The sequence below is a fragment of the Aspergillus versicolor genome (genome assembly GCF_001890125.1).
Source record: "Aspergillus versicolor CBS 583.65 unplaced genomic scaffold ASPVEscaffold_3, whole genome shotgun sequence".
NCBI lineage: Eukaryota > Fungi > Ascomycota > Eurotiomycetes > Eurotiales > Aspergillaceae > Aspergillus > Aspergillus versicolor.
Window position 1 is genome coordinate 3,194,065 of NW_024467526.1, and position 27,825 is coordinate 3,221,889.

At 50.8% G+C, this 27,825-nt stretch overlaps 13 protein-coding genes across 13 annotated transcripts; 8 read left to right on the forward strand and 5 right to left on the reverse strand.

Moving 5' to 3' along the window:
• Positions 1-1,475: 1,475 nt before the first annotated feature.
• Positions 1,476-2,093, reverse strand: ASPVEDRAFT_27513 (FAD-dependent oxidoreductase; the record flags this gene model as incomplete). The annotated part of the gene is made up of 3 exons (XM_040810022.1): positions 1,476-1,606; positions 1,638-1,808; positions 1,838-2,093. 3 exons carry the CDS (start codon positions 2,091-2,093, stop codon positions 1,476-1,478), a joined length of 558 nt encoding a protein of 185 aa, XP_040666563.1.
• A 226-nt stretch (positions 2,094-2,319) lies between these two features.
• On the forward strand, positions 2,320-4,064 carry ASPVEDRAFT_82357 (uncharacterized protein; the record flags this gene model as incomplete). Its single annotated transcript, XM_040817193.1, has 3 exons — positions 2,320-2,418; positions 2,469-3,817; positions 3,875-4,064. 3 exons carry the CDS (start codon positions 2,320-2,322, stop codon positions 4,062-4,064), a joined length of 1,638 nt encoding a protein of 545 aa, XP_040666564.1.
• A 540-nt stretch (positions 4,065-4,604) lies between these two features.
• Positions 4,605-5,201, reverse strand: ASPVEDRAFT_82358 (uncharacterized protein; the record flags this gene model as incomplete). The annotated part of the gene is made up of 1 exon (XM_040817194.1): positions 4,605-5,201. One exon carries the CDS (start codon positions 5,199-5,201, stop codon positions 4,605-4,607), a length of 597 nt encoding a protein of 198 aa, XP_040666565.1.
• Positions 5,202-6,084: 883 nt separating this feature from the next.
• ASPVEDRAFT_27516 (uncharacterized protein) lies at positions 6,085-6,672 on the forward strand (the record flags this gene model as incomplete). Its single annotated transcript, XM_040810023.1, has 1 exon — positions 6,085-6,672. One exon carries the CDS (start codon positions 6,085-6,087, stop codon positions 6,670-6,672), a length of 588 nt encoding a protein of 195 aa, XP_040666566.1.
• An 816-nt stretch (positions 6,673-7,488) lies between these two features.
• ASPVEDRAFT_885364 (cell wall cysteine-rich protein) lies at positions 7,489-10,091 on the forward strand. Its single transcript, XM_040818347.1, has one exon. The coding sequence runs from the start codon at positions 7,795-7,797 to the stop codon at positions 9,955-9,957; it is 2,163 nt and encodes a 720-aa protein (XP_040666567.1). The 5' UTR covers positions 7,489-7,794; the 3' UTR covers positions 9,958-10,091.
• Positions 10,092-11,777: 1,686 nt separating this feature from the next.
• ASPVEDRAFT_126913 (uncharacterized protein) lies at positions 11,778-12,587 on the forward strand (the record flags this gene model as incomplete). The annotated part of the gene is made up of 3 exons (XM_040806405.1): positions 11,778-12,181; positions 12,238-12,458; positions 12,511-12,587. 3 exons carry the CDS (start codon positions 11,778-11,780, stop codon positions 12,585-12,587), a joined length of 702 nt encoding a protein of 233 aa, XP_040666568.1.
• A 1,317-nt stretch (positions 12,588-13,904) lies between these two features.
• Positions 13,905-15,726, forward strand: ASPVEDRAFT_40320 (glycoside hydrolase family 76 protein). The gene is made up of 4 exons (XM_040812132.1): positions 13,905-14,128; positions 14,196-14,437; positions 14,487-14,954; positions 15,005-15,726. Exons 1-4 carry the CDS (start codon positions 14,035-14,037, stop codon positions 15,581-15,583), a joined length of 1,383 nt encoding a protein of 460 aa, XP_040666569.1. The 5' UTR covers positions 13,905-14,034; the 3' UTR covers positions 15,584-15,726.
• Positions 15,727-15,933: 207 nt separating this feature from the next.
• On the reverse strand, positions 15,934-17,350 carry ASPVEDRAFT_127699 (DUF3712 domain-containing protein; the record flags this gene model as incomplete). The annotated part of the gene is made up of 3 exons (XM_040806488.1): positions 15,934-16,610; positions 16,671-17,095; positions 17,145-17,350. 3 exons carry the CDS (start codon positions 17,348-17,350, stop codon positions 15,934-15,936), a joined length of 1,308 nt encoding a protein of 435 aa, XP_040666570.1.
• Positions 17,351-18,438: 1,088 nt separating this feature from the next.
• ASPVEDRAFT_590544 (uncharacterized protein) lies at positions 18,439-18,931 on the forward strand. Its single transcript, XM_040815448.1, has one exon. The coding sequence runs from the start codon at positions 18,561-18,563 to the stop codon at positions 18,888-18,890; it is 330 nt and encodes a 109-aa protein (XP_040666571.1). The 5' UTR covers positions 18,439-18,560; the 3' UTR covers positions 18,891-18,931.
• A 1,521-nt stretch (positions 18,932-20,452) lies between these two features.
• ASPVEDRAFT_128461 (uncharacterized protein) lies at positions 20,453-21,634 on the forward strand (the record flags this gene model as incomplete). The annotated part of the gene is made up of 2 exons (XM_040806553.1): positions 20,453-21,202; positions 21,266-21,634. The coding sequence occupies 2 exons, from the start codon at positions 20,453-20,455 to the stop codon at positions 21,632-21,634; spliced, it is 1,119 nt and encodes a 372-aa protein (XP_040666572.1).
• Positions 21,635-21,706: 72 nt separating this feature from the next.
• ASPVEDRAFT_165930 (uncharacterized protein) lies at positions 21,707-23,926 on the reverse strand. The gene is made up of 3 exons (XM_040808640.1): positions 23,749-23,926; positions 23,396-23,672; positions 21,707-23,338 (listed from the first exon to the last, which is right to left on the reverse strand). Exons 1-3 carry the CDS (start codon positions 23,837-23,839, stop codon positions 21,997-21,999), a joined length of 1,710 nt encoding a protein of 569 aa, XP_040666573.1. The 5' UTR covers positions 23,840-23,926; the 3' UTR covers positions 21,707-21,996.
• Positions 23,927-24,428: 502 nt separating this feature from the next.
• ASPVEDRAFT_27523 (uncharacterized protein) lies at positions 24,429-26,409 on the forward strand (the record flags this gene model as incomplete). The annotated part of the gene is made up of 9 exons (XM_040810024.1): positions 24,429-24,694; positions 24,751-24,868; positions 24,915-25,373; positions 25,475-25,675; positions 25,732-25,938; positions 25,973-26,026; positions 26,081-26,169; positions 26,254-26,323; positions 26,350-26,409. 9 exons carry the CDS (start codon positions 24,429-24,431, stop codon positions 26,407-26,409), a joined length of 1,524 nt encoding a protein of 507 aa, XP_040666574.1.
• A 416-nt stretch (positions 26,410-26,825) lies between these two features.
• Positions 26,826-27,586, reverse strand: ASPVEDRAFT_82366 (uncharacterized protein; the record flags this gene model as incomplete). Its single annotated transcript, XM_040817195.1, has 2 exons — positions 26,826-27,466; positions 27,517-27,586. 2 exons carry the CDS (start codon positions 27,584-27,586, stop codon positions 26,826-26,828), a joined length of 711 nt encoding a protein of 236 aa, XP_040666575.1.
• Positions 27,587-27,825: the final 239 nt, after the last annotated feature.

Genomic DNA, 27,825 nt, shown 5'->3' on the forward strand with positions numbered 1-27,825 from the left:
TTATGTATTTCTACGAGGTGGCTGAGTCTCGTATTCGGCAGACCATGACAGCGCCCCCAGAGAAGTCGATTAACCAGGGAATACATCGATAGACTGTTAAGTACTTCCATTCGGGCGTTCTCATTTAGCTATACTAAACATAAACTAAATGGACAAATAAAAAAACCTAAGCCTGGAAAATCTCCAGACAAGGCCCATGGTAGTGGTGTCTCGCATGAATAACCCAGTTGATCCCGCCTAAAACACATGACTCCGAGGACGGCGCAGGTATAGTCTTGAGGCTTATTAGAAATCTAGTAAATAGATACGGTGTCGAAAGAGGCATACTCATGTTGGACGCTGATAGCGGAAACGCTGTCGGGAGGCAGAAGAAAATGGTAATTACAGTGACCCAGACGACAGCGACAGTATTACAGAAAGGCCCCAGCAGACGGGGTACTCTGAAGAACCGGGCTGATGGCAATATTTCTGGGTCGCGCCGCCGAAGCAGTAGAAGGTCAATTGGAATTGTGACAGAAATAACGGAGAGGATGCTGCAGGAGCCGATAAGGGCGTTGAAGGCTTCGCGGGGTGTTAGTGGATAGGAGTCTTGGATCTGATAACAGGCTTAGATTTGATTACCTGAGGATGAGGCCAGATATAAATGCCCCAGGATGAAGCAGCAGATTCCGTAGTTGAGTAGTAAAGCGTTAAGGGGGGTTTGAAACGTCGCGTTCACGGTCTTAAAGAAGCGAGAAAAGACGATTGCCTCGTCGCAAGCAAAGGACCGCGTCAGTCGACATGCGGTCTGGTGCATCCCATTCAAGGCGAGCACGGATATTGCAATGAGGCTGACCATGAAGACTGTGGCACATTGGTGACTCCTCCGCGAGATGTAGCGTCGAGTCTAGCCCAACAAGCATGAACGAAGGTGTAGATAGGCCGGCTATAAAACACACGCCGTCAGGCCACCTTCCCGAGCTGTTGATGGAATCCGTCCATATTGAGACGGTGCTGAGGTGTACTGTCGCGCGGGAAGGGCAGGTAATTGAAACGACAAGGAACACCGATAGCGAGAGATATACTATGATGGCAATGAGCGGTTTGAAGAAGCTCTGTGAACATATACTTACGCCCGAAGGTGTATTGTTCAGACGTGGAGTATAATGTCCCCACATGAGCTCAATCCACAGTGATTATGTTTTCATGCATTGGAAGAAGGCAAGTCGCCCGACCCCCGGCACCAATGCTTTCCGCTGTAAGTATACTCAACCCACATTAATATTCAGGCTATGATGAGCCAATGTATGCTACAGCCTCTCTGGATGTCTACTCGTTCGTCATGACACTGCGGTGCTTGGGATTTGTCACATGAGTGTCTTGAGACTTTGTTGAAGAGTGAACTAATGGTTACGGTCCTTGTTGACTGCACTTGAAGTTTAATAGAACGGACATCAAGCTGATGTCCAGGTGTTGTAGCTAGCGCACACAGCCCATTACCTCCGGTAATGCTGCCTGAAGTCATATTGCAGAGCGTTCAAACCCTCACTCATCTTCGCCGCAACCTTGGGGCCGGTCTCGGCCTGTTTGCACGTTTTCAAAAACGCACTATCCTCAACGGCCGTTTCTGAATTGCTCAAATAAGAGACAGATGTTACCTGAAGACACCGGATTCACGATGTCGTTGTACTTTGACCGTCGAACTTGGTCATAGATGTCAAGGATGCTCTCATCCGCTTCGCCAGGGAATATCCCCGATAGGCAGTCGTAGAGTCCGCCAACATCGACAATCCCGCCTGTTAGGCCCAACCCACCGAATGGATTGCATACTGCAAAGGAATTTGTCCAGTGAGCCTACACGAGAGATCTGACGGTGGAATAGACGAGTCAGGGTGGAGTTTACAGTGTGCCGCGTCAGCAGCCAACAAAAACCTCCCAGCTCTCATTCTGTGCGCCAGCCGCTGGTGGACCTTGTAAGAACTAAACTTGACGATCTTGTATCCCCTGTTTTGCTCGTATACTCTAGTGTGAATCCTTATTCCAGTGCCGGGTCCACCGATCCTTCGGACCCCACGAAATCCGGCGGCAGGGTCTAACTTGAGCTTAATGTCCATTGGCTATACCGTCGCTCGTGAGAAAATAGTAAGAAGTTCGTACAATATAGTAAGAAAATAGCAAGAAAGCTTCGCCCCAGTCCTGGCTACGGTACTCCGAAAGATGGGCTGCATCGCCACGAACAACTTCGGTGCCTGCATAGCAAGAGCGGTATATTAATCCCTGCACCAACCCTCCAATGTGAGGTAGGACTCATTCTCATAATCCTTGCAACCTCCGTACACAATGAAGGGTTTCTTCTTGGTAGCAGCTACTGTCTGCAGGCTGGCCACTGCGCTTTCTCCTCGATCCTCTCCGAATATCACCGTCGATGACTGGAGCTCTGTAAGCACCTTTCCTCCGGCTACACGAATGAAGCTAATCAAACCCTCAAGCTCCCACCATCGCCAGATCTCAAATGGACCCCATGTTTACAGAACTACACCTGCGCCAAGCTCCAAGTCCCCCTCGACTACGGAGATCCATCGCGAGGCACGACAGGAATCGCCTTCTTAAAGCTCCCAGCTAAAAACGCCACCAACGACACGCAGAGCATATTAATTAACCCGGGCGGACCGGGCGGCTCAGGAATCGAGACACTTCTCACCGATGGAAGTACTCTAGCAGAAATCGTGCAAGGCCGTCATGATATCGTCGGCTTCGACACGAGAGGTGTCGGACAAAGTGGCCCAGTTGTAGACTGCTGGCCTGGTAATCCCGCGGCGCGGGCGCAGTTTGAGAGCCTGTACTATCCTGATAGTTCAGATACATCGTCTACCTCTATCGGGCGACAATATGCGGCGGCAGATATCTTTGGGAGGGCCTGTACTGATACTGTTGGGGGTAGTAATGGTACAGCAGCGTTTGTGAGTACGCCGGCTGTGGCGAGGGATATGCTTTCGTTTGTTAAGGCAGAGCATGCGGGCGGCAAGAGGGATGGGAAGCTCTGGTATATCGGGGTTAGTTATGGGACGGTTCTAGGCGCCACGTTTGCGCATCTGTTTCCGGATCATGTTGGCAGGATGGTTCTCGATGGCGTTGACGATGCGGAGGACTACTACAGGCTTGGATGGAAAGCAAACCTGTATGACACTGACAAGGCGCTCGACTCATTCATCGATGAATGCTTCGAAGCCGGTCCAAAGAACTGTTCATTCTGGAGCAACGGTGCACAGAATATCAGAGAAAGACTGGATACGTTGTTGCAGGACCTGCACGACCAGCCTATTCCTATTCCCACCTCAGATGCCTGTCCACTGCCGATACTGGCGACATACTCCGATCTGAAACAGCTTATCCTGCAGTCGATGTATGCACCGCTGCAACAATTCACAACCCTCGCGGATGTTCTTTCATCCTTGGAGCAAGGTAATACCTCAGCTTATGCAGCTGCTGTTACCAGCGGCTCAATCTCCGCGAATCCATGCAACTACAACTACACAGAAACAGGTACAGAGGACATCAACACATTAATCGCGTGTACCGATGGGGTAGCGGGCCATGGCGATCAACAGTCCTTCCAGGATCTATCCCAGTTCAAGACCTATGTCGACGACTTAACCAAACAGAGCAGCTTCTTTGGCGAGGTTTGGCCGAAGACCGCCAACGCGATCCTGTGTAGGTCTTTGGATGTATCTCCGCCAGAGACTGGTAGACTTGCAGAGTCTATTCTCGAAACTAGACACACGGCGAACCCGATACTATTTGCCACTTCGGAAATTGACCCTGTCACACCTAAGAGAGGGTACGCATCCCAACTTGACAATGTCTCCTATGTTTTATGTTAACTAATATGTTGTAGGGCTCATAAAATGTCCTCCGTCTTCCCGGGCTCTACGGTCCTGACGCAGAATTCAACCGGGCATGCTGCGATTGTCAGTGCTACGACATGTCTGGTGGAACATCTTCAGGAATATTTCCAACACGGGCAGCTCCCTCCGGCTAATACCACTTGTCAGCCGGATGTGAAGCCTTTCCAAGAGAGCCCTTGATTGATTTTGGTTATCTAGTTAGAGTCGCGTAGGGGATGTACACTAAGGGCAGGATGTTGCACAGTCAGTTCGAGATAGATCTTTGGACACATGAAGATAGATAGTCCCCTCATTCGTTTAATCAAATACCAGACTAATAGGTAACCTACCCTATAATGGCCTAGAACATGACTGACCCTGCATTCTCCTGACACCGTATGTGCAGGGATGGAAGTAGACTGACCGTGTTTGTATCGTTGACAAGCACTCGCCCAGTACGGTGGCTAATATATTAAACCCATTAATGGATTGTTCAAATTTCTGTCTATACGGTGAGCTTGTACATTGAGCTGGTGATAGTCTTCGTCACTGCGGATTGTACAGTGGTTTGTTCCCGACATATCATTACGCACGCAATTAGACGAGTTTCGAGATTGGGATAGTTACACGCAATCATTTCTTCTTCCTATTATGCCATAGTACAATAAGGAGGTTGTTATATTGTTGCAGGAAATAAAGCCAAGTTCCAAAGCTAGTTCTGCTTAGCCCAATGGTCACAGCCTAACAGCCATTGCATTTGTACGTGTACCCAGCATTGCAATCAGGAGTTCGGGTCGCGTACGAATATGCATTCAGGCATTGGCAGCCCTTGGATTCCCAGCCTGCGTGATGAGGGCAATCGGCTGCGACGGTGAAATCATGTTGCTCATCAACACAGAAGCCCCTTCCGGTGGTGCATAGGCCGTTACCCTGGTCAGAGCCGGAGCTGTACGCCTGTGTGGAGATTTCGGTTTCGGTGACGGGGGGAGGCGTGATAGTAACGGTATCAGTGGTAATGGGCAGAGTCACTGTCTTTATCGTAGTGGTTGGATCTGGCTGTGGACAGTTGATGTGGAGAGTGTACTCGTGGTCCTGGGAATCGGCGAAGTGTAAGTCCTGGCGCCCGTTGGATCCCTCCGAGGCGCCATACAACTTGGCCGCGAAGCTTCCTTGGTTGCATGTTCCTTGTGCACCAGATGCGATGACACCGTCATCTCGAAGACACACGTACAAAGGATCGCCCAGGCTGAATTCGTCGAGGTTGGACATGCCCTCAACGAGTTCGGGAGCAAGAACGACACCTAGACCAAGTGCAAGGATTTTCTGGAAAAACATCATGATGTAAAGATTGGAATACTAAGAGAAGCAACAAATGTCGATGGAAGCTGGTGGGTTGTCAAGAGAGAGTTCGTTACTGACGGCAATATATAGGATAAGAGACAGTCCATTGCTGTTTATACCTTCATGCATGCATTATGAATGGAATGATAGTAGGAATTCCCGCGGCCCGACAACTAACAAGGGCAGAATGGGACAATTCTCCTCCTGTAAGCACTCCTGCTGCGATACCTTCCCTGCACGGATTCTGTGATAGTCCCGCTCCACTTACATTGCTGGCTATTGGGATCCGTCACAGACCCACACACATTCCCAAGGCTGACCGGAAGAGCCGTAGAAAGATATCCGTATTACCATATCCAGATATCCAGGCTTGTACTACATGATGACTTCGTCAGAGAGAAGTGGAGACCACGCAACCGTCCCCTTGGAATGGGGCTCGGTCTCCCGGCACGGGTCATGTACTTCGGTCGATCATTGACAGAATATTGACGCAGAGCGCAATCAACGACGCACATTCCCAGTCATGGTGGGCCCATGGCATGTATGCTTGTGTTACAACAAGCACTGAATACGTCTGCGAGAGCATCTACCGCGCCGCTGGGGGGGTCGAGTACCTCATCAAGCTGTTGCACAAACTGAGGACCTCGCAGCAGCTAGTCCATGAGTGGATAGAACCACGACTGCAACACTTGCAAGCTGTAGTACCATTCCAATGAGTCGAGCCCAATGCAACCCAAGTCGCGCTTGGTAAGGCAAATGCTCGTTTGCGTTGAGTGTTCAGGCTATATAAGGGTCGATGTTGACCAGCAAAATCAGACAGATTCAAAGTCATTCAGTCACCCAACCTACTTTATCAATAATCCAATCTACCCTATCAATCATGTCTATGAAGTCTATTGCCCTCAAATCTCTGCTCGCTCTCCCCCTGGCCCTCTTCGGATCGGCGGAGCAGGCAGACGAGCAAAACACCGACGCCCTCGTCCGCAGCCTGCCCATCAGCTATGGCCACTGCTACCATGTCGTCAATGCAAACAACGAGTACCTTGGCCATGACGCTACTGGGTACCACTTCCTCCAATTTGGCTCACAGGCCAGCGCGGCAGGATTTAAAATCTGCTCCCAACCCGGTTTCACCTGTGGTTTGAACCAACCGGACGCGGTTGTTGATGCAGGCCAGCCGTTCTATCTCTACGACTTCGTGGGAAATATTCTCACCGCGTCCGGAAATACTATCGTCTCTAACACGGCGGGTCAACTGCTCGCCGGAGGTGGTGCCTGGAATCAGTACGTCGAGTTTACCGCCACCAACGAGCGCTCGGACACCAGGACCATCAGAGTCCATGCTCGGGACCATTGGGCTGCGCCTCACGATGGCCTCTCCGTGAACGGGTTGAACTACCTTATTACGGACTATAATCACGGCTCGTCTCTTCTCAACTTTGTGGAGACGGACTGTAGGGCCGTGTAAGGCAGGGGATACCTGCTTTCAGATGCTAGAGTGGTTCAACTTATGTGACGGATAGGATAGGTGTGGAAGTGGGATGTATTGGTATAATCGCATAGTTGAATCCAGAAAATTTCTCTGAACGCGTGCACCCCTAGCGTAATAGATCTTTCGTACTTCTTGCCAGAGTTCGCCTGGATATCTTGGCCCACAACAAAATCTCAGGTACTACTTTGCCCTGCAGAAGGTAGAGCGCCACTACATTCCAGGTTTAGGTTGTTTCCGCACCGTGACACAAACATTCCGGCCGGAGCATTCCAAGACCGGGAATTGTGGGGTTATAGATGCCGTGAAGGCTTTCTGGAATGAGAGATTTTCACCATTCCCAACAGCTGGGTAGCCCATATCTTTCCCATTCGTACCTTGTTAATGAATCATAGAATTGGAAGAAGATTGGATTCGTAAACACAGGTCCTCTATTTCTCTACCAACACCCATGAGACCTGTAAAGAGACACATTCTCACTGCTGTGCACTGATGGGTTCAGTGAAAAAGGGAACAGTCATTCTTCCAAGCCCTTGCTCGGGATACCTTACATGCCTCGAGCAGTATCAACCCCTTCTGCAACCGGTAGGTTGCACCTTATAGATAAGAATGCATCATCCTCCTTACATTCTCCACACCATACTGGGACAATATCGTGGACTACTGGACTTCTATGACGACCCTCCCCTGCAATTGGACCTCCAGGTCGGAGGAACAGACGGGCTTTGTGATTGACACACAATCGAGACTGGCTCGTTTCAAGCATGCAACCGTAACTGTAGGTTTTCTAGCACTGCCTTAACCAACTAGCTTTAATGATATAATGACTGTAGGGTTACAGTACATCTATAGTACTGTGGACAAGTTGACTTCTATGACGACCTTTTCACTGCAATAAGAAACTCACTCGTTGCAAACATGTAACCGTGACTGCATATGATCGAACGTTTGCGTTAACTGAGCAGTCTCAATGATACAATGACTATAGGGCCACAGTACTTCTATCGACGTTGTAAAAACCCCCCAGTCGGCCGTCCATCAAATCCTCCCACATCACGCTTCTCCAAAATCAGTTGCCTTCATTAGACATCCTACCTTAATATGCGCTTCAATCTCGGCGGGCTGGCGCTTCTGGCGGCAGTCACCTTCTGCGCAGCTGATGCGAGTACCTCTCCGTCATGTCAAGACCGCACCAAGTACACACTCGATCGCGTCGTTCCCTCCAAGGACCAGACGAGCGGCACCATTAAGTGTTGTCCTGAAGGAACCGAGTTCGACGGCAAGACATGCTCCATAGCTGTGGCCAAATGCCCAGATGGTACCAGACGCGACGGCGACAGATGCATTTCCCATGAGCCTCCTACCTGCAAGGGCCCCTACAAACCGGTCGACGGGGAGTGTGTGACAGAGGCGAATCCGACATGCGAGCCTCCCACGGAGTACCACAATGGACACTGTGTCATCCAGAACGCCTCGTGTCCGTTCGGATTCCACCAAGAGGGCAAGGTCTGCGTGTCTCGCAAGACTCCGCGCTGTGGGCCCAACGAGCATTTCAACGACCATGCGTGTGCCAGCGATGACGGTCCGACGTGTGAGAATGGCGCCAAACATGTCAATGGCAAATGTGTGGACTACGAAAAGCCTTATTGTGAAGGTGATGCCACCTTTGACGAGACTCTGCGCAAGTGCTTGTCGAACATCAAGCCTACCTGTCCAGAGGGCTTCACCCCGAAGAACGGCCAGTGTGTGTCGAAGCACGAGCCCTACTGCAATGTCGGCACCTACAATCGCAAAACACAGACCTGCGACAATGTCAAGGAGGAGCCCGAGTGCCCGGATGGAACGAGACCCCAAGGCAAGCACTGCGTGCAGCGCGATCCGCCCACCTGTCCCCAGGAAGGCTTTGTTCTTTCTACCAACTCTTATGATGGGAGTACACGCTGCTGCCCCCGCGGCATGGGCTGGACTGGCAGTGTATGCAGCACGAAGCCTATTGACGGTAAATGTCCAGACGGCTCCGCGCCCATCAAGGGCTGGTGCCACTCCTCAGTCCACCCCCATCCGACATGCCCAGATCAATACACGCTTGACAAGTCCCGCACGCATTGTGTGTGGAAGTCCGTTCCCAAGTGCCCCGGGAACTCTATTCCCGAGCACGGAAAATGTGTGGTCAAGACAGGCCGCGAGTGTCCTGATGGTTCTGTCCCGGACGGCGACGAGTGCGTCTTCCCTGATCCCCCGGTTTGCAAGGGAGACCACACAAGGCTTGTCGACAACGTTTGCTACGATACCAGGGAGCCTAAGTGCGGTGAAAACGCGAGCTGGGATAACGAGCACTGTGTGTCAGACAAAGACATAGCCTACTGTAAGGAAGGGGTGCTGCAGTACGGGGACTGCGTGACGCGCGGTCGACCAACCTGTCACGAAGGCACACACATCCACGGCAAGCACTGTATCAGCGATGAGATCCCCCAGTGCAAAGAAGGTGTCCTCAACGACGACGGAACCTGCACGACTTCTGTCACGCCTACTTGCCCCGATGGCAGCAGGCTGCACGGTGGCAAGTGTGTCGGCGGCAGACCTTCTTGCTCAACTGGCTTCCACCTCAACAACGAGCACTGCGAGTCGAACGAGGGCCCCGACTGTAACAACGGCTTCAGATACGTCAACGGCAAGTGTCGGCGCATTTCAGAAGAGGACTGCGGGGACGGATATAACCTGGTCAACGGCGACTGTATCTCAGTGGAGGAGCCCAAGTGCGGTGAACTACGGTTCAACGGCACCGCGTGCGTTGGTGAGCAGGCCCGATGCCCCCAGGGGACGTATCCCGACGGCAACGACTGCGTGTCCCTGTCGGAGCCCTCGTGCCCTACCGGGTTCAAGCCGCACAACGGCCGCTGTGTCTCTGTCACGGTCACGCCGAAGTGCCCTGATGGGACCAGGCCAGACCCGGACACCCAGGATTGTGTCTCAATCACGAAGCCCGTCTGTGCCTCCGACCTCGAGGTGTACTCCAATGGGCACTGTATCCTGGGCAGTGGCGGCTGTGTTGACTTTCAGTATTGCTCTACCGTGCGCGAAGGAACCACTCACCACGATAGGCACGGCGGTTCCTCCTCGGGAACCATTAACTTTGGTAACAACCACGGTGGCTCGTCTGGGGGGGCAATCAACGGGGATCGGAAGCATGGTGGCTCATCTGAGGGGACCATTAACACGGACAAAAAGCACGGTGGCTCGTCTGAAGGGACACTTAACCTCTAATAGAACCATGCAATCCCCAGGTAAGGGGCCAAGCGGAAGCTTTCGCTCAGACTGTCTACTTGCAATCCTGCCAATGACCTTCGTGATCATCCTCTATGTATCCAAGTAGACTAGATGAATATATATTTTCCGACTGGTATAGCAGGGATTTTGTAGTGGACTGCAAATTACTTGCTGAGCCACATATATCCATCCTTTATGGCAAATTAATGGCGACGATCTGGGCGATACACTCAGGATTCATCGCCCCTGGAGCGTGACATGGATAAATCTTAAACCCAATGATGGCCGGTGCGGTGGCACTCAGCTGCCGCGTTAGTTTCAGGTAAATAGACCGTCTTGTCTCAGTGGGTCTGCCTGTCTCTCTCCTGCCATTCCTTTGTAGCTTGTCGTCAGCATCTCCATCGAAGTGCCGTGGTCTAAAACGTCATCTGGATCTGACCTGGCTCTGAAACACGCGGGCCAGGATAGTGCAAACTCTCAATAGCCCGATCGCATGATATTTCGGTACAGGTTAAGCTCATTGGAGTACCGACGCCAGGCTGGGTGAGTTCAGAAAGAATATTCTCGGCCCGCATTTATATTCGGGAGTCTTGATCGCAAGCTGGGCCAACAGCAGGATCGCTTTGATACGCGACATATTTGCCGGTACTTCTGCACGCGACCATTATAGTTTCGCAATTGCCGGTCGCTCTCTAAATAGGATAAGCGGGGGAAAATATACTTGCGCCTTTTCAGGAACCATACATTAAGTTCAAGGTTTCGTTGGCAGTAGTCTATAGCGGGATTTAATGCAATGGTCTAGGCCTACTTGTAGAAACAAGACCCCTGGCCCAGGCCCGTTCGCCGACATGACAAGGCGGAGATATTCCCGTCAGACCTGAAGCTGTTCAAGTCCAGAACACAGTGTTCCATGTTCAGTACTGTGTAGGGGCTATGGGGACTCCCCACATTTACCTTCAACGGTCTGCGCGACTCCACGGGAGTCTGACGTGACGGCAACCGTTGCAGTGACTATTCAGAGTGACCAAGCCCCGGTGATCGAAAAAGGATAGTAACCTGCCAGGTACCTTCTGATGGTTGCCAGTTGGGAAGGCCCCTATGCGGAATTCGACAAGGAGCAGAATGGCCTTGATGTTGTTCTCGTAGATGTTTTATATGGATTTATACGATACTCACATCCTCAAAGGTACGTCGAATATTCAATACTTATGCATAGCCATGCTTTGACGGCCATTCCCCACGATATCACTAGTAAAAAGAGCCAGTAATACCCTCCATCGCCAAGACAGACAGGCCGGCAAGAGGCTGCGTTTACTGTGCAAGTATCTGCCGTTTAGGCTGAGATTACCCAAAGTCCTGGGGTGGAGGATAATTATGTGACAGAAATATTCTACATGATTCGTGTATCTGGGGCACTGAGACATTAGCCTATAGTATAAGAAACTGGCAGTAATTATATGCAGGGGTCGGATGGGGAAGCAAGACAAGTGCCGCAAATACTCTTCCTACTGTGTGGGGTCCTTGAAACGGAGGCCTCGAGTTCAGACGTTGATCTGCCTTGTTCCTACTGTTTTCGACGCGGGCATATCCAAGGTTATGAGGTTACAATTCTACATCCATTTTGGAGATCATCGGTTTCTGTGCCCCGTGTTGATCCACAGGCTGAATACCATCGGAGATGCCTCCTACGTCACGGAATGGGCTGGTGCATCGCAGGAATATAAAGTCAGACACAAATCTGTCTTCCTAGCTCACTCCTACCAACCCATCAACCCATTGCTCAAAACATTGTTCAACCGCGACAGAAAGCCTCGACGATGAAACCTATTCATCTTCTCCTTCCCGTTACTGCAGCTCTTGCTCAGGAGCTGTGCGAGCAGTATGGCGTTGTAACGGGCGGCGGGTATATTGTCAACAACAACTTATGGGGACAGGACAGCGGCACCGGCAGCCAGTGTACAACAGTTGACAGCATCTCCGGCTCTGGTGTCCAATGGCACACCACCTGGAACTGGTCTGGTGGCGAGAATGAGGTCAAAAGTTACGCAAACTCCGGTCTGCAATTTGACCCCGTTCTCGTCAGCGACACTTCGAGCATTCAGTCCACGGCGGAATGGAGCTATGATAATACAGACATCACCGCTAATGTGGCGTACGATCTCTTTACCGCCGCGGATCAGAACCACGAGCTTAGTGGTGGTGACTACGAGCTTATGATCTGGTGGGTGATTTCCTCTTGACGTGCGACAACTTTGCTGATCAGTTCTGCCTTATCAGGCTCGGCCATTACGGAGGAGCCACGCCCATTGGCGAACAAGTGGCCAGCGCTGAGCTGGCGGGCACTCACTGGGAAATCTGGAATGGCATGAACGGGGACATGGAAGTGTATAGCTTTGTTGCCTCGGACCCGGTTACCTCCTTCAGCGCAGACATCAAGGACTTCTGGGACTATCTGACCGACAACAACTCTTTCCCTGCGGACAGCCAGTATCTGCTTAGTGAGTGCCTCCCCGGTTGACGTCCAAAATACAGTTTTCTAACTGATTCTAGCGGCCCAATTTGGCACTGAACCATTTTCTGGTGAGGGTACCTTGACTGTTTCTCAGTTCTCGGTGAGCGTGCAGTAAATAGCATCAAACTCCATAGGAGACTATTCTGCTTCATAAGACGGGATAAAGTATCCTTCATCATTGCTTTTCTCCATCTTCCTCGTAGACTGAGTATCTTACTCTATATCCCGCGCAGTTCCGTCCCACCGATGCAACTTGACCTCCCTGCACATAATTATTCATCGTAACTCCGTCGTTCAAGAGAAGGCATATCCCTGCCCCGCGATCTATACTCTTGGATAGCGTTTATCGTTATGATACTTTCGGCTGGATTACCCCAATTAAAACCTGAGCAGCTGGACAGCCAGGCTAGATAACACCGCGGTCATTTGGACCAAGCTACCTGGCTGGAGCACTTTTTGAAGCACAGAAATTCTATTTTCGGCATGCCATAGGTGATCAAAGCCTCAAACGGAACCCTTGATTGCACATCTAGCGCACTGTTAGCATCTATACCAACCAGGGTAGATACGCCAGTGTGCAGACCCTGATTTGCAGGCATTATTGAAACGCGTATTCTTTGACTCGGCTGTTTGTTTCATAGCAATTAATTCCTACTCGGCTTCGCTTTAACTATTCGGTTAATATGGACACTGCTCGGCCCTATGAAGAGGAGTGTGCAATGCCATCTGCGCCGGAATTTGGGTTCCCTGATCCCATTATCTGATATGTTAACATCGCAGCTTGAACTATATAAGCTTCAACTAGTGGAATAAATAATGAGCTGCAATATGTGGAACGCTCTACAAAATCAACATATATTCTCATTAAAGACGACTCTGGAGACCCTATTAATGCCATTCCATTGCAACACTAGTCGAAAGTGAGATTTCCTTGTGAATTTATTGAATACTTGTTTACTTGCAAACAGTGAATGTCGACTTTGCCACTTGACATTGATGTCGGTGAAGAGCCGCTCTTCATTTTGATTGTCAATGTGGTCACAATCGTTCGAACCTATGTGCTTTGACGGTAAAGGCTCATGAGTACCGACAATGCAGATCTCCCTGGATTATGCGAGGTAAGCAGACAGAATCAGCTAATAAATCATCGGAGCCGAAAGACCGTAAGCCAGATCATCTCCGGGACAGCAACGCATCTCCCATTCGCACACGTCTGAAACCCATGTGGATCGTGAACATACTAAGAGTATTCCAAGCAACGATCGGCCAGGCACCAACTATTCAGGCCCCATCATTTTCACTCGGCAAGGTTAGTGAAATGCCCCAAGACATATCGAGCTTGTGCTGACATCTCACTTACCTCATGAAGCCTAGTGTTCACTGACAGTTGGGAAATGCGATGAACTCATTGGCCCTGAGCCTGAGGCTGTGTCCAGAATGTAATCTACGGATGCTTCGCCTCGCTTATTTCCGGGCTGACTTTATCAAGGCTGCAACGGCATCCTTGGCTAAAACGAACTTCGTCCGCAGTTACTCCCAGCAGCTACGGCCATACGAGCGCAATGAGGTTCCGAGGTGGTGCTCATTTGGCGATAGCCTTGCACATTCTACAGCTTAGCCATGTCTTCGCGCTGGACTTGGATCTTAACAGTCAGGGTAAGGCTGGTCACCAACATATGTCCTATTTCCTTATCCAGATGGCTAATTACATGGTTATGAGCAGAGTCGATCAAAGATGCCGGGGACACTGCTGCCTACAACATGATGACATGGTACAAATCGAACGAGACAGACAACCCTGGTTTTATTAAACGATCCTGGTGGACAGGCGCTGCGTTATATCTGGCGTGTCTCAACTATTGGCATGCTACCAACGACACAACGTATAACGAAGATGTCAGCGTCGGGTTGGAACATCAGGCAGGTGAGGATGGAAACTACAACCCCTCGTGGGTGCAGGGAGTCGTAAGTGCCCATTGAAGTTAATATAGTGACTCTTCCAACCGTTCTACAGGGAAACGATGACCAAATGTTCTGGGGCCTTGCGGCGATCACTGCAGCGGAATATAACTTCCCGAATCGACCAAACGCCGACACCTGGCTCACCCTTGCCATACGTGTTTTCAACGATCAGAAGGATACTGGACACGGTGGGTGGGAAGAGACGATATGCGGGGGAGGCGTTCGCTGGCAGAAGGATGTCTGGCAAGGTGGATATACGATGAAAAACTCGGTGTCGAACGGTGGTTTCTTTATGCTCGCGGCGCGTATCGCCTGGTTTACCCAACAGGACAAGTACGCCGAGTGGGCGGAGAAGGTGTGGGACTGGGCTACCGATGTCAACCTGGTCAATAATAAAACCTGGGCAGTGGGAGATAGTGTCAGTCAGGGCAAAGATGGTGGCTGCAGCGGTCCGGACAACATGCGGTGGACATACAACTATGGCACGTTTCTGTCCGGTGCTGCTTATATGTATGCCTATGTGAGTATTAAAGTCCGCCTTCTGCTGCTGCTGCAAGCTGATGACAGTAGACAAACGAGAGTAAATGGCTTGATCGCACCAGTAACCTAGTGGACTCGTTGTTTACTACGTTCGTCCAACCTAAACACGGAGGAGTCATCGCAGACCCCTGCGAGGCCACAGGCGTATGCGAACAAGACGCGAACCGACCACTGTTCAAGGGCCTTACGGTGTCGTGGCTTTCCGATACTGCACTGATCATCCCCTCGCTCAAAGACAAGATACTGCCCAAACTCGAGGCCTCTGCACAGGGTGCCGCAAAGTCATGCACCGGCGACGGCAAAAGCCTCTGTGGAAACCGCTGGTACGGCGGGAATGACGGCCAGAATTCAATGGAGAATGCAATCACCGGCAGCCAGATGATGAGTGCTGTGATGGTGAAATATATGGGCAATTCGTCGAAACCAGTCTCGGTAGCAACAGGAGGGAACGGCACCAGCGATCCGGATGCTGTCACTGGGCAAGACTCGGGGCCAAAATTCCGGCCCATCACAATGGGAGATCGAGCAGGATCTGGAATCCTGACGGTGCTCTGCGTGGCTGCTATGATAAGCGCGGTGGTCTTTCTGTTTAGTGACCCTGCACCTTAATAACATCCCACCGCGGGGAGATGGGGTAGATAATGCTCTGTACGAATTTCTTTAGAAAGGCTGGACCGAATTTATAATGTGTAAAGTCCTGGTATTGGAGATAGAAATATAATTTGCTCCGGGATTGTACCCCTACAACCGCTGATTTAAACACCGTTGAAGCGCCTTCCGATAAATCATTCGATACATACTCCCAAGTCTGGGCATATTTCATTGTCTATCTACTGCCTGTACTCAGAAGGTATATTTGATCATTAACATTATACTAGATAACTATTCATAACTGCATGCAAGAGCACCGCTAACCCAGACCACCGGGCGCATAGCTCAACTATATAAAAGATTCATAACTATGACGCATCGAACGTCCGAACAAGCGAGTCTATGATCGCATCGCCATGATCCGGGTGGTCCTGGTCCAAGACATCTCGAATATGGATATTTCTCTTCAAATTGTCCGCGAGATTCGCTAAACCACCACCACCGCTGCCACTATCCTCGCTCTTGGCCGTGCTCTCGGCACCGTCAATCAGAGCCTTTGCGTCAGAGTTATTACTGACGCCGTTGAGAATACTCCCCAAATCCATATTCTGGATCGTATTCTTCAGCAAAGCCCCAATCGCGACTTCCGTGGTCAGAGTCAGCTGGCTCAAGACATCGGTATAATACTCGACAAAGTTGTTCTCGAAAGTAATCGACTTGGTCACGGCGCTGAGGCTGAGATTGCCGTGTTTAAGCGCCGGCCCTTGCGTCGAGAGCACGTCGCCTAGGTTGTCGATGACGGTGCCGAGATCGAGCACGCCGCTGAGGGGGAAGGTGTTGCTTCCTGGGACGAGGCGGACATCCGTCAGGGTTGCGTTACCGATCAGGAGGTCGCCGCTCTTGACGTCGAGGACGAGGGTGCCGACGTCGAGGACGATGACGGTGGGATTGGGTAGGGTTACGTCGCCGATGAGGTTTGAGCCGTCTGGGCGTGCTTTGACGAGGGCGGCGTTTGTGATGCTGAAGCCGTTGAACTTGTTGAGGCCTAACACGTGTAAGTATATATCAAGTATATATCCAAGATAGGGTGTTATGGTGGGAATACCAGGACTCGTGATATCCTTGTCGATTTTGACAGGACACTTCAGCACGCCGAGATATCCATTCGTCCCGCCACTGACGGAGAGAGTCGACTCCTCCATGAAGACGACCTCGTGCACGAACTTCCTCCAGGCCGTCATGTTCTGGATTGGCGTTAGCTGTTCTTCGACTCCCAGCGAGTAATTGCCACTGATTGTTTGGCCGGCGATGTTTGCTGCTGCATAGGGGTAGTCCTTCCCGAGGGTGCGGTCGAACAGGTTCAAGGTGACGGGCTCGATGCGGACTGGGATGGCGACTCCCAGGTCAATCTTGGATTCGATTGTTAAGATGGTTGAGGTGTCCTTTGGCTGGGAGACGACGGCGTGGACCAGGACGAGATCTGACTTGTTCATGACGAGCTGCGCGACTGCTGGGATGACGACGAGGAAGCTGGACGGGTTAGATGCGCAATGAAAGTCTGAATTGGGGGCAATCTTACAAGACAGGCAAAAAGATGATCGAGAAGATGAGCAGCCCAAGGTAATAGTACCAAAAGCGCCGCATATGACGCTTGAACTTCTGACCACGCGTCAGGATAACCACCTCCTCAGCCTCGTGCTCCGTCTTGCCATTCTCGTCGACGTCCTTTAACGGGGGAGTCTCATTGTGCGAGTGCGGGCCGGCCTTATCCTCTTCTTTACCCATGGTGGTGCCAGGTGAGATGCTTGTCTGTCCGGTGTAAGTGACGAAGGGCCGGGGGGTAATTAAGCAGCTCGCGAGCCCCAGAATGCGCCATGCAGGCTACTTAAACAACTACCGAGGAGGATTCCCCAGATCTGCAGATCGCATTGTCGATTTGGACCACAGACCGAGGACTCGGGACACTGGATGGGCAATCTTGGATGGGTCAGTTCGCAGTAGCTGAACCTAATCAGGGGTAAGAACTGTTGGGATTGAGGATCTTGGTCCCAAACAATAGTTGATAAAGCAATTGTCTGTCCTTATATACGCTATCAATAGGGAAGTGAGCTGGTAAGCAAGATACAAGCTCAGAAGCAGAGTTCTCCTGTGTCGCAGGAGGAACCCCTGATTCAGCTACTGGGCATTGGCACACTGCATGACTTGGAGGTACGACTCGACAACTGCTGCAGGGTCGCGTCACAGTGGATTCAGCGGCAGCTCGAGATTGGGTGGCAATTATTGCGCGACAGGCTATTTGATTATCCTTCCAATCACATCTTTCTAAATGAGGATTTGTTGGCCAAGGCCGGCGTCGATGTTTACTGGGAGGCGTGATCGACCACAACTGCCGAATTATGACGACGGCAATAGCAGAGCCAATACCTCGTGTTGGTGTACGGTGACATGTCCTCGAGTTAGAACAGCAGTGTGCTCGAAGTGGAGATGGCAGGATGTTAAAGTTTGTCACAGGCACAGCGTACAGCGCCCCCTCTCTGGCGACAGCGGCCGAGGAGAAAGCTGGGGGAATCCAGATCGACAGCCGTCAGTGGAGCACCGTGAGGGGTTGAGTTCACACTGGAACAAGACTGGAGCAGACATGCTGGGGTGTGGGTCGTCTACCCCGGATTGCAGCCTATATCGAGCCCGGTATGCCCCTTTTCAGCACGACGTTGGCTTTGCCTCTGTACAGTCAGCGAATATGGTTCAGTGAGACACTTGTCTTACACATTGTAAACCACCGAGTGACTGCCTTCTTATCTATGCCGAACACCGCGGTTGATTCAAAAGCAACTGTTGGAGATCAGCCCGCGCGACCTTCCCCGCTCCGTCGTGCTGGGCGATGTGACGATGTCTGTGTGGCTGCAGATCGCTGAATCATGCGCGGAATCGCCTCCGCCACCACTGTGGTTACTCTTGAAGAGAGCTTCATGAATGTGACAATGACCTCACAGATATGTCCTGTTGCATCGTTTTGACTGCTGATGCTAGATGGCCTGCGTTGAAAATCCGGGACTGGGCCAATCAACAGCGGTGTATTTCCAGTGCTGAAGAGGAGACCTATCTGACTTGCTTGAATCTGTTGCTTATCTCGCACGGTCGCTCATTTTCTTATTCTCGTTTATTCTATTTCTTAGGCCTGTTTTTCGTGGCCGTAGTTGAGATGCCAACTATTCCTGTGCTGTCGCTATGTATAACCATATATATCCTCACGCACAAGGAGCACTATAACAAATCTCCCAAAAAGTATTTGACCGTTCAACCCTACAAACATATTACTATTTGACCGTCCCCCTCATCCCATTAAACCTTCTATTAATATGTAAATTCGTGTTCCTGGTGATTGATAATTAAGTCTGAAACCGCGTCCTATCTCGATATAACCGGCAGCCTCACTGAAGGATCAACGCCCCTGAATATCAAACCTAAGTGAAATCTCGCTACGAATGAAATTATATCGACGGCGATCTTGCTCGAGCCAGAATCTCGCTTTATCCGTCCGGTGAAAATATGTATCTCTGTAAGGCCCGTACAGAAGGTATGACTTCGGTGATAAAACATCAAGGCAGATAGTTGTATCTTTTAACTACTACACGAAAGAGGGAGGACTCCTTCGGAGAGGAAAAGGGGGATATTTCTCCTGCTACAAATAACATGCCAGGAGTAGGAAAAGCAAATCAACTAAAACACGAGGTTTCTGACCAGTTTCAGCTAGCAACAGGTTAATCAAGGACTAAGAGAGGCTAGACCTCGTACCAAGGCTCCTGAAGATGAAAAGCAATAACATGCAGGGACCACAGGAGATAGGGGTTTTCCCAAGATTGGAGAAATAGACTGGATGGCTACCAGCCTAACAGAGTGGCAGCATTATTATAGATTACGATACACTTTCACGCTTTAGTTACTATTTATATCTGATTTAATGTTTATATCGGGTGATTGTAGATTCCACGCATATTTCTACTTGCTTATAACAGATTTGTATGGCAAAATAGAAACTACGAATTAACCAGATAGGTTTGTATTCACGGCTGGGATCCCCACGATCTCGGAGCCTTCGACAGAGTTGCCAATATTCTTGTCTCACCATCGGAGAGTTCTATCGCCGGTATCCCAGCTTAATTATATATAGACCTTAGAGAACGACGACGCCGGAGGTCAGCATTCGGGCTGTACTTCGGCATTTCGACGGCTTCGATATGTACCGAACTCGGGATACTATCACAGGTTGGACTTAATTCCGGCACGAGGGCTATCTCGTTAAAAGAAGGATCTTGCGGCGGGTTTTACTGTAATTAGAGTACCGACCAGCCCGTTTAAATAGTTGAAACAGATGGAGATATTTACTGCATCCAGCACTGATGCCCCAGGCACCCAGCCTGCCCTAAGGAGTTTGGTCTCCGCACGAAAGCGGATCAGACACGCAAGCATTAAGTATTTAACAGTGCATACTTAACCCCGAAGTATGGGCTCGGAGTACATTACTGTGAAAGGACTGTGGGCAGTCTAAGAGATCCAGTATGCAGGAGTCTGCAGGAACAGCCGGATGCTGCTACAAGCCTATATAAGCCATCTGTCCCGTGGCTATGAGAAGAATATACTTCAAGTAACCACTTCAATATGAGGTGCTTCAATATGAAGTGTTTCAACCGAGCAATCCTCGCCGTCGTAGGCTTCACCATCCCAGGCAGCGCCAGCCAACTCCCAACCCAGAACACCCACACCTCCCTAGGCAATGTGAGCCTCCCAATCCCATCCCTGGTGACATTCGGCACCGGCGTCATCGGCGGCCTATTCCACCCCATTGCCAGCGCGAACCCGGCAAAATCCAAGATCGGAGTTCTAGTCATGCACGCGGAGCAAGACTATACGACCTTCTACCCCTGCACCGAACTGCCCGTCCGCGGATACACCACCCTCTGCCTGAACAACGCCCAGAGCAAGACCGGCGAGATGAACGACCTCGACTTCGAGACCATGATGAGCAACGTCGGAACAGGCGTGTCCTATCTCCGAAATAGGCCCGATATCGAGCAGGTCATTATCTGGGGCCACTCAGGCGGCGGCGCCATGATGGCAGCATACCAGGACGTCGCCGAGAACGGAGCCACCGCTTGTAACGGGACAGAGAAGCTCTACCCCTGTTCCAGTGCAATGGACAACCTGCCCCCGGCCGACGGTGTCCTCCTCATCGATGCAAATTACGGCCTGTCCACAATGACCCTCCTCTCCATTAACCCGGCTATAACAAACGAATCCACCGGCGCAGATATCAACCAGAATCTGAACATCTACAGCCCCTCCAACGGCTGGACCGAGAACGGGGGGAACTACACATCCATATTCAAGAATGAATTCTGGACTGCCGTCGCCGCACGCTGGAACCGCATCCAGACACACGCAATACAGCGTAATACCCTCATCAACACCGGAAAGGGCGAGTACACCGACGACGGGGGCCTGGTGATTCCAGACGCCAATTATATCGGCTTTAATAATAAGCTTATTACCCAGGATACACGCCTTCTGGCACATACGACCTATAAATGGCCTCTACTGCATAAGAATGGGCGGAATAGCACACAGATTGTGCCTAGTGTGCGTGTTGCTTCGGGCGGTATCCCCAGTGTGGTTGATTCGTTCTATACCGGGGCTTTGAAGACTACCATAGCTAGATTCCTTTCTACATTTGCCATTCGCGTTGGTGCGGCTAATTTCGGCGTTACCGCGGACAATATCACAGGCGTGGACTGGTCCTCGTCACAGACGGCCCCGATTGCAAGTGTGCAGGGTATCACGAAGCCATTACTGACGATGGGGAATACGGGACACTACGAGTATCTGAACGCCGAGAAGATGTATCTCTCGGCCAAGTCTGAGGATAAATCGATTGCGTTTGTGGAGGGGGCGCAGCATACCATTGAGACTTGTACGGAGTGTGAGAAGTATCCTGGGGAGTTTGGGGATACGGTCAAGACGGCGTTTGATTTTATGGATCTGTGGTTGGGGGAGGAAGGGAGGTTTATTTAGATGTGAAGGATTTCAAGGACTGCGTCGAAGCAGGAATAACGACGGAGCCACTACGCATGATAGACGGGGATAGTACAGAGTAAATACAGGCGAATGGCCAACACTATTTACTGTCATTTCATCCTTCATAGCTAATGACGGATATATTCCTCTCCGGCCCATAGTAGTTGATTGATTAGATCCCAGCAACAATGATCGTCTCTGTACACCACTGAAGGGCCATCCGGATCAATATCTATGAATGGAGAATTGCTTCAATAGTTTCAACGTAATGGCAAAACAGGTATCACTTAAAATCTCCATATACACGGCATGGGTAAAGTTAGGACTTCGACGTGGTAGTCCCAGGCGAAAGAAGCGGACTAGCTCTCGTCCTGTGAAGAGGATACTCGAATCTCGTCCTGGAGCAGACCATCCATGCTCTCCTTCAGTGCCGATATACTTTCCCGGACTTCCTCGGCCTCCCCGATCCTATTCCAACGCAGCAGCCATCGCCTCAGTTGGCCAAGGAGCATAGCAGCTCGGATTTGACACTCCCTGTCGGGTCCCTGTAATCGTTGCACTCCTACATAAATGTATGGCCTCCCCAATTCTTCATTATTCTGTAGAAACCAGTACTCAGCCAGTATTTGCGAAGCGAAAGCAAAGTATTGGGTTTCATTGCTCCAGATGCAAGGTTGACTCAATTTGCTCAATGCACGGTTGTAGAGCCGCATACCCAGATCCGATATCTCCATGCTGCACTTTTTATCGGTGGTATAATAGATGAAATATGTGTAGTCATGGAGGATTGATATTGCTGTATGGGAGGCTGGGCCCGTGAGCCTATCGGCGGTTTCCAAGGCACTTTGATAGTACTGTGTGATCATTCCATGGTTTACATTTCCAATATTCCACTGCTTCATGTAGTACACCCACATTGAAAGCACGACGGGGTGACCAGGGCCAACGAAGTTCTGGAAGCTTTGGAGTGTCCGCAAATGCCCGATACGAAGGGCCCATACAAGACAGTCCATATCCATTTCCGCCAGAGCGTCGAAAACCCTGGAAACAGGATCGTGGTCCCCCTTGGTGGCAGCACGGACATCGCGCAGATAAACCAAGAAGCGGGCCTTCAAATGAGCGTCGTCTTTGGTGGACACACATATCCCGTACAAGTACCGGCAAATTCGCCAGAGCCGCCACATCAACTGCGGGCTGTCATCCATCACGGCAGCGCTGATCGCCCGTTGGGCCTGTCCCAGCTTTATCATACCTGCGTCTGAATTGCCCTCGCGGAATAGGGACCCTGCACCCCAGACCTGGTCGCTCAGCTGCTTCCAGCCTGTCCCTGCGGAGGTATAACCAGCCGGGTCTAGCATCTCGGTTGAGTTGAATTTCCATTTTTGACTTTCGAACAAGTAGAATATGTAGTCATTGACACTGGCCAACATTCTTTCCTGTAATTGGTACCCGCGTGGGTCGCTAATTGTAGGGACGGTTCTTGCATATTCGTTGTCTTCTAGCGCCTTTCGAAAATCTGCAGTCCACTTCTTGTTTGCTAGTATCGCAGTCCAGGCCCCGATTAGATGTGCTTCAGGATTCCTTTTCCGTTTGCGTGGTTTTGAAGGTTCTCCGACACTGTTTCCCTCTTGCGTCTCATCCGCTGTACCTTTGTTCACCTGTAAGTTAAACCTCGTTATGGCTTTATCAAGGCTCCCCGGCCTATAGTACCATATCAGCATGGGATTGCACGTAGGGTAGAAGGGTTGGGGAACTTACGTGACTCGGAAACTGTAAACCAACGCTAGTATAGCTAACAAGTCGGGCCGGGACTGGGCCAGGTCATGGGAAATTCGCTTAATGGGATCCGTTAAGCTCTCCCATGCTCGGTGCTGACGCCCTGGTGGCATATCTTCCGCCTGTAGTCGTGTCCACCCGTCCCGGGGTGGTGCCAACGGGATTGATCTATAAACTTGCAGTGCGCGCCTTCCCCATCCATGCTGATCAGCTTCAGTGGGGATGAAGTTGCAGAACCCTACTGTATGACACCCTCCGTCTGGTTTCAAAAGGTAATTAGCCCAGCCCGTGGTTTCGTAGCCTTGTGGATTGACTACGTAACGTGGGAAACCTACTTTCAATCGAGAAAGCTTTATGTAACGGACGAGGTCCCGCTGGAATAATCTCAAAGGCCACACCCTCCGCAGCTATCTGTTGTAGATTCATGGTAGGACTGGAATATCGAAATCACCAGAGAAGGGGGCTATAGCAATGTAGCGTCTTTCTTCCGAGAAACCGACAATCCGGCTCGCGATTTGGATGCGTCTTATCTCAGTGACCGCCCGTGGACGCCGGGAACTTGATGAGCAGTTCGCCAAGGGAGTGACGTGGAGCCTGGCCGTCAGCTGAGGAGTTCGTGCTGCGTTCTTCATTGTGGTTGGTTTAGTTAAGATCTCCCTGCAGGTGGAACTTACAAGGGTCCTGCATGGTAAGGCAGATGCTATTGGATACGACCTGCGGTCATCCAAAACAGATGGCACAGAGGCAGCACATGTCTATATTTATCGGGAGAGGACAATAGAAAGCCATGCCAGAATATACCATGACACCAAGAAGATATTACATGGTTAGTTGTTAGCATACGAGTGAGATCTGATGCATAAATATCACCTTCGAGCCCAGCTTCTGATCGAGGCTTTCTGTTATCCAAAGCTCCCATCCACCTATTCAGTGGCTATTAATTGCCTTGATACTATTTCAATACTATCGTGTTACATATTCCCTCCCACTACGGCCCACTCACAGAGGTGTCACAATGGAGAACAATACTGCTGGTGAAGTCCCCCTAGAGCAGCTGACTCCCAGGGAGACACGAGCAGAGCTTGTGAAAGGGCTGCAAGACACCGCCGCAGTTGCAATCGACCAACTGCAGCGGTCGTCCGAAATGACCCAGGCCTGGACCTTGCCGGCCAGGGTATTCCCGCAGTCCATCCTCACAATGGCTGCTTGTCTTGCTTCGGGATCGGATGTCGAAGTGCGAAGTACTCAGCTTGATATCAAGATTCCAGGACTTGATGACCCGTATGTTAATGTCCCGCTCCCAATATCGCACTGCGACGGACTCATGATATTCATAGCCAATCTTCCCTGAATGCCTTACTTAACTACTGCTCCGCCCTGGGGAGGGAGGCCTTTGAACAATCCGAGAAGGGCATGCTGAGTCTCGACTCTGTTGCAGCTTCTGCTCATCAAAAGGTATGCTAGAGTGCTCTTCGCAATAAATAGAGCTAAACAACGTTAGATCGAGCATATAATGCAGCTAGTTGGTCGTCCCGAGCGAGACGCCATACTGCAAGCAGAACTCACCAGTTTCCAGGCCCTGGGCACAAGGCTAGGTGCAAAGATAGGTGAAATGGACGAGGCATTTGCGGTGTGGACTACATTTACCAACGACCTAATCCGGAAGCTCGACAAGAAGCTGGGGCCTGTCCCCGAAGCAGAAACATCCGAGGTACAGCTTAGCGTGCTGCAGGATGCGTATGTCAGGTCAGAGGAACGGCTAAAGCAAATCCAGGCCGAGTCCGATCAGCAGAACTCATATCTGGTCGATCTGCTGCGCCGTGAAGTCCCCAAGGCATGTTCGCAGGAAGAGATGATGGTGAAGCTTCGGGAAATAGTTTCGCAGGAGGATGATGGTAGGCTCTACCTCGGTATACCTAGGTTTCTATTTACTAATGACTATGCAGCATGGCCCGGTTTGGTGAATATCTGGCGAGTGGTCTGGAAGGGCGAGAAGCGCAGGCAGAAGACTAAGGAGGAAAGGTCAAAGCTCAGATGGACAAGTTCACCGACGCGTTGAAGGTAACCGCTGCTGATGCTGAACGCGAGCAAGCAGCCGTGTCAGAGCAGATTCAAGCCTTGGGTAAAAGTCTCCAGAGCATCGAACGGGACCTCGAAGCCGCGAAGCAAGATCGCGAGTATGCGTCCGAGCGGCTGATAATGGCATCACGCAGTAGCTCAAAGAGGAATCTGGAGTTGCTGGCAGATAGCAAGCTTGACCTGGTAAGTACTTTTGCTATTATGCCAACAGTACATGCCGCAGATGCTGAATGCTGCAGAAAACCATCTCCCAGATCCTTACAAGTTCAGCGCAGGAGCTCAAATGCCTTCGACATCACATTTCCAATCTGAAAACATTCTTCACTGATCTTTCGAAAGTGGTGGAAAACACTGTTGACAGCTACGAGAGCTTTCACCTCAGTGCTCGATTGGAGCTGCCGAATCATCCCAACGAGGCCGCGAAATTCACCAAAGAGGACAAGACCGTATATGGACCAATTCAAAACTAACCAACGCCAGCTTCAGGACTGGTGCGCCCAGGCGACTGATGAGATCGAAGAGCTGGCTCGTAAGGTATGTTTGCCTTCCATGTTCTGGTACAAAGAGCTAAACTTGACGTCTCAACAGGGTGCTGAAAATGTACCTCTTGATATTGAGAACAGTCTCAAGGAGTCCCTGAATACTGCCATGAACAGATATCAGTTTTGGGCTGGAGAGTAAGGGATTGCAAGGGCACCCTTGACTTCCGTTACGTCATTCTGGGCTTTTTTTTATCAATCTATTATTGATTCAACATCTAGCTGGGGCAGGAAATTCTGGTTTACTGATACTTTTCACCCGATCCAACCTCGGGACAGAATACAGCTCGTGGTGCGTTTTGACTTATTCCTACATAGTACATGGACTTAACAGCAGATAAATTGAAATTGTACACCGGGACACAATGTGACAATTGAGTGGTACAGCTTCCTTGTCATTAAATGTATCAAAGAGTTACTACAGGTAACATGATTGACCAACCTATATGTTTAAAAGCGTCCCACTATAGCTATCATGAATGCTCTATTGATAAGGCCCTTCAGGCGCCCCACTCTTGACCGTTCGCTATCCAAATATATTTGAATCAAATATAGTCGAGTCCAAGGAAGGAAGGAATGTCAGGAATAGTTAAACGAGTGTATTAAGACGTCTTGAAAGTTGTGCACAACAAAGAAATAAACGAAAGGCAAAGTACAATGTAAAGAAAATTCTGCTCATCTATCAACCCCATCCAGAACCCTTCTCTTCGTGTCTGATACTAACATATCAGACCAGATTGTAGTTAAGCAAGCTCAGAGTCCAGACATTTCCAAAAGTCCACCTCTGATCTGATTTAAACAACGGTAGGAGCAGGAGAGAGCTCGCCGTCGGTAGGCTTAGGGGGAGGAGGCACATCTCCACGCTTGCCATTGCCATCTCCCTTAGGGGGAGGAACCTCGCCATCAGTGGGCTTGGGGGGAGGCGGGATATCTCCACGCTTTCCGTTGCCGTCGCCCTTGGGGGGAGGGACATCGTCGGTGGGCTTAGGAGGGGGCGGGACGTCGCCGCGCTTTCCGTTGTCATTAGGAGGGGGAGGAACCTCTCCGTCGGTAGGCTTGGGGGGAGGAGGGACCTGGTCACGCTTGCCATCGCCCTTCGGGGGGTGGTGGTCGTCGGTAGGCTTGGGAGGGGGAGGGATATCTCCACGCTTTCCGTTGCCATCTCCCTTGGGGGGAGGGAGCTCGCCATCAGTGGGCTTGGGGGGAGGAGGGACCTGGTCACGCTTGCCGTCGCCCTTGTGGTGGTGGTCGTCGTCTGTGGGCTTAGGAGGAGGTGGGACATCTCCACGCTTGCCGTTGTCGTTGCCGTCGTGGGGAGGAGGAGGCAGAGTGGTGTCGGTAGGCTTAGGAGGAGGGATCTCGTCACGCTTGCCGTTACCATCAACAGCAACGTGAGGGCCATTGGGAGGAGGCACGTTGGAGAGATCAGTAGGGCCTGGAGCATTGTTAGCATTCGAAAAGCTTATATTGGACGGTATGACATACGAGGCGCAGGAGGAGCACCGGCAACTAGGCCAGCGGCCATCAAGGCGGACATAACAGCTGCAATCTTCATGATGGCGGTTGATAGATGAGTATTGGATAGGTAAAAGAGAGTGTAGTTGAGAGTTGTTGCTTGAGATGGTTGATGAGAATGATGACCTGAATACCGGTGTTGCTTGCCCTCTTTATATCCTTCAAAGCTCATATCAATGTAAAGGACCTTGCGCGCACTGTCACGTCATTCGAATCATTCATGATGCCTGGAGTGATTGATCGCAATAGTCCATGTTGTCGTCACCCAGATGTCCGGAT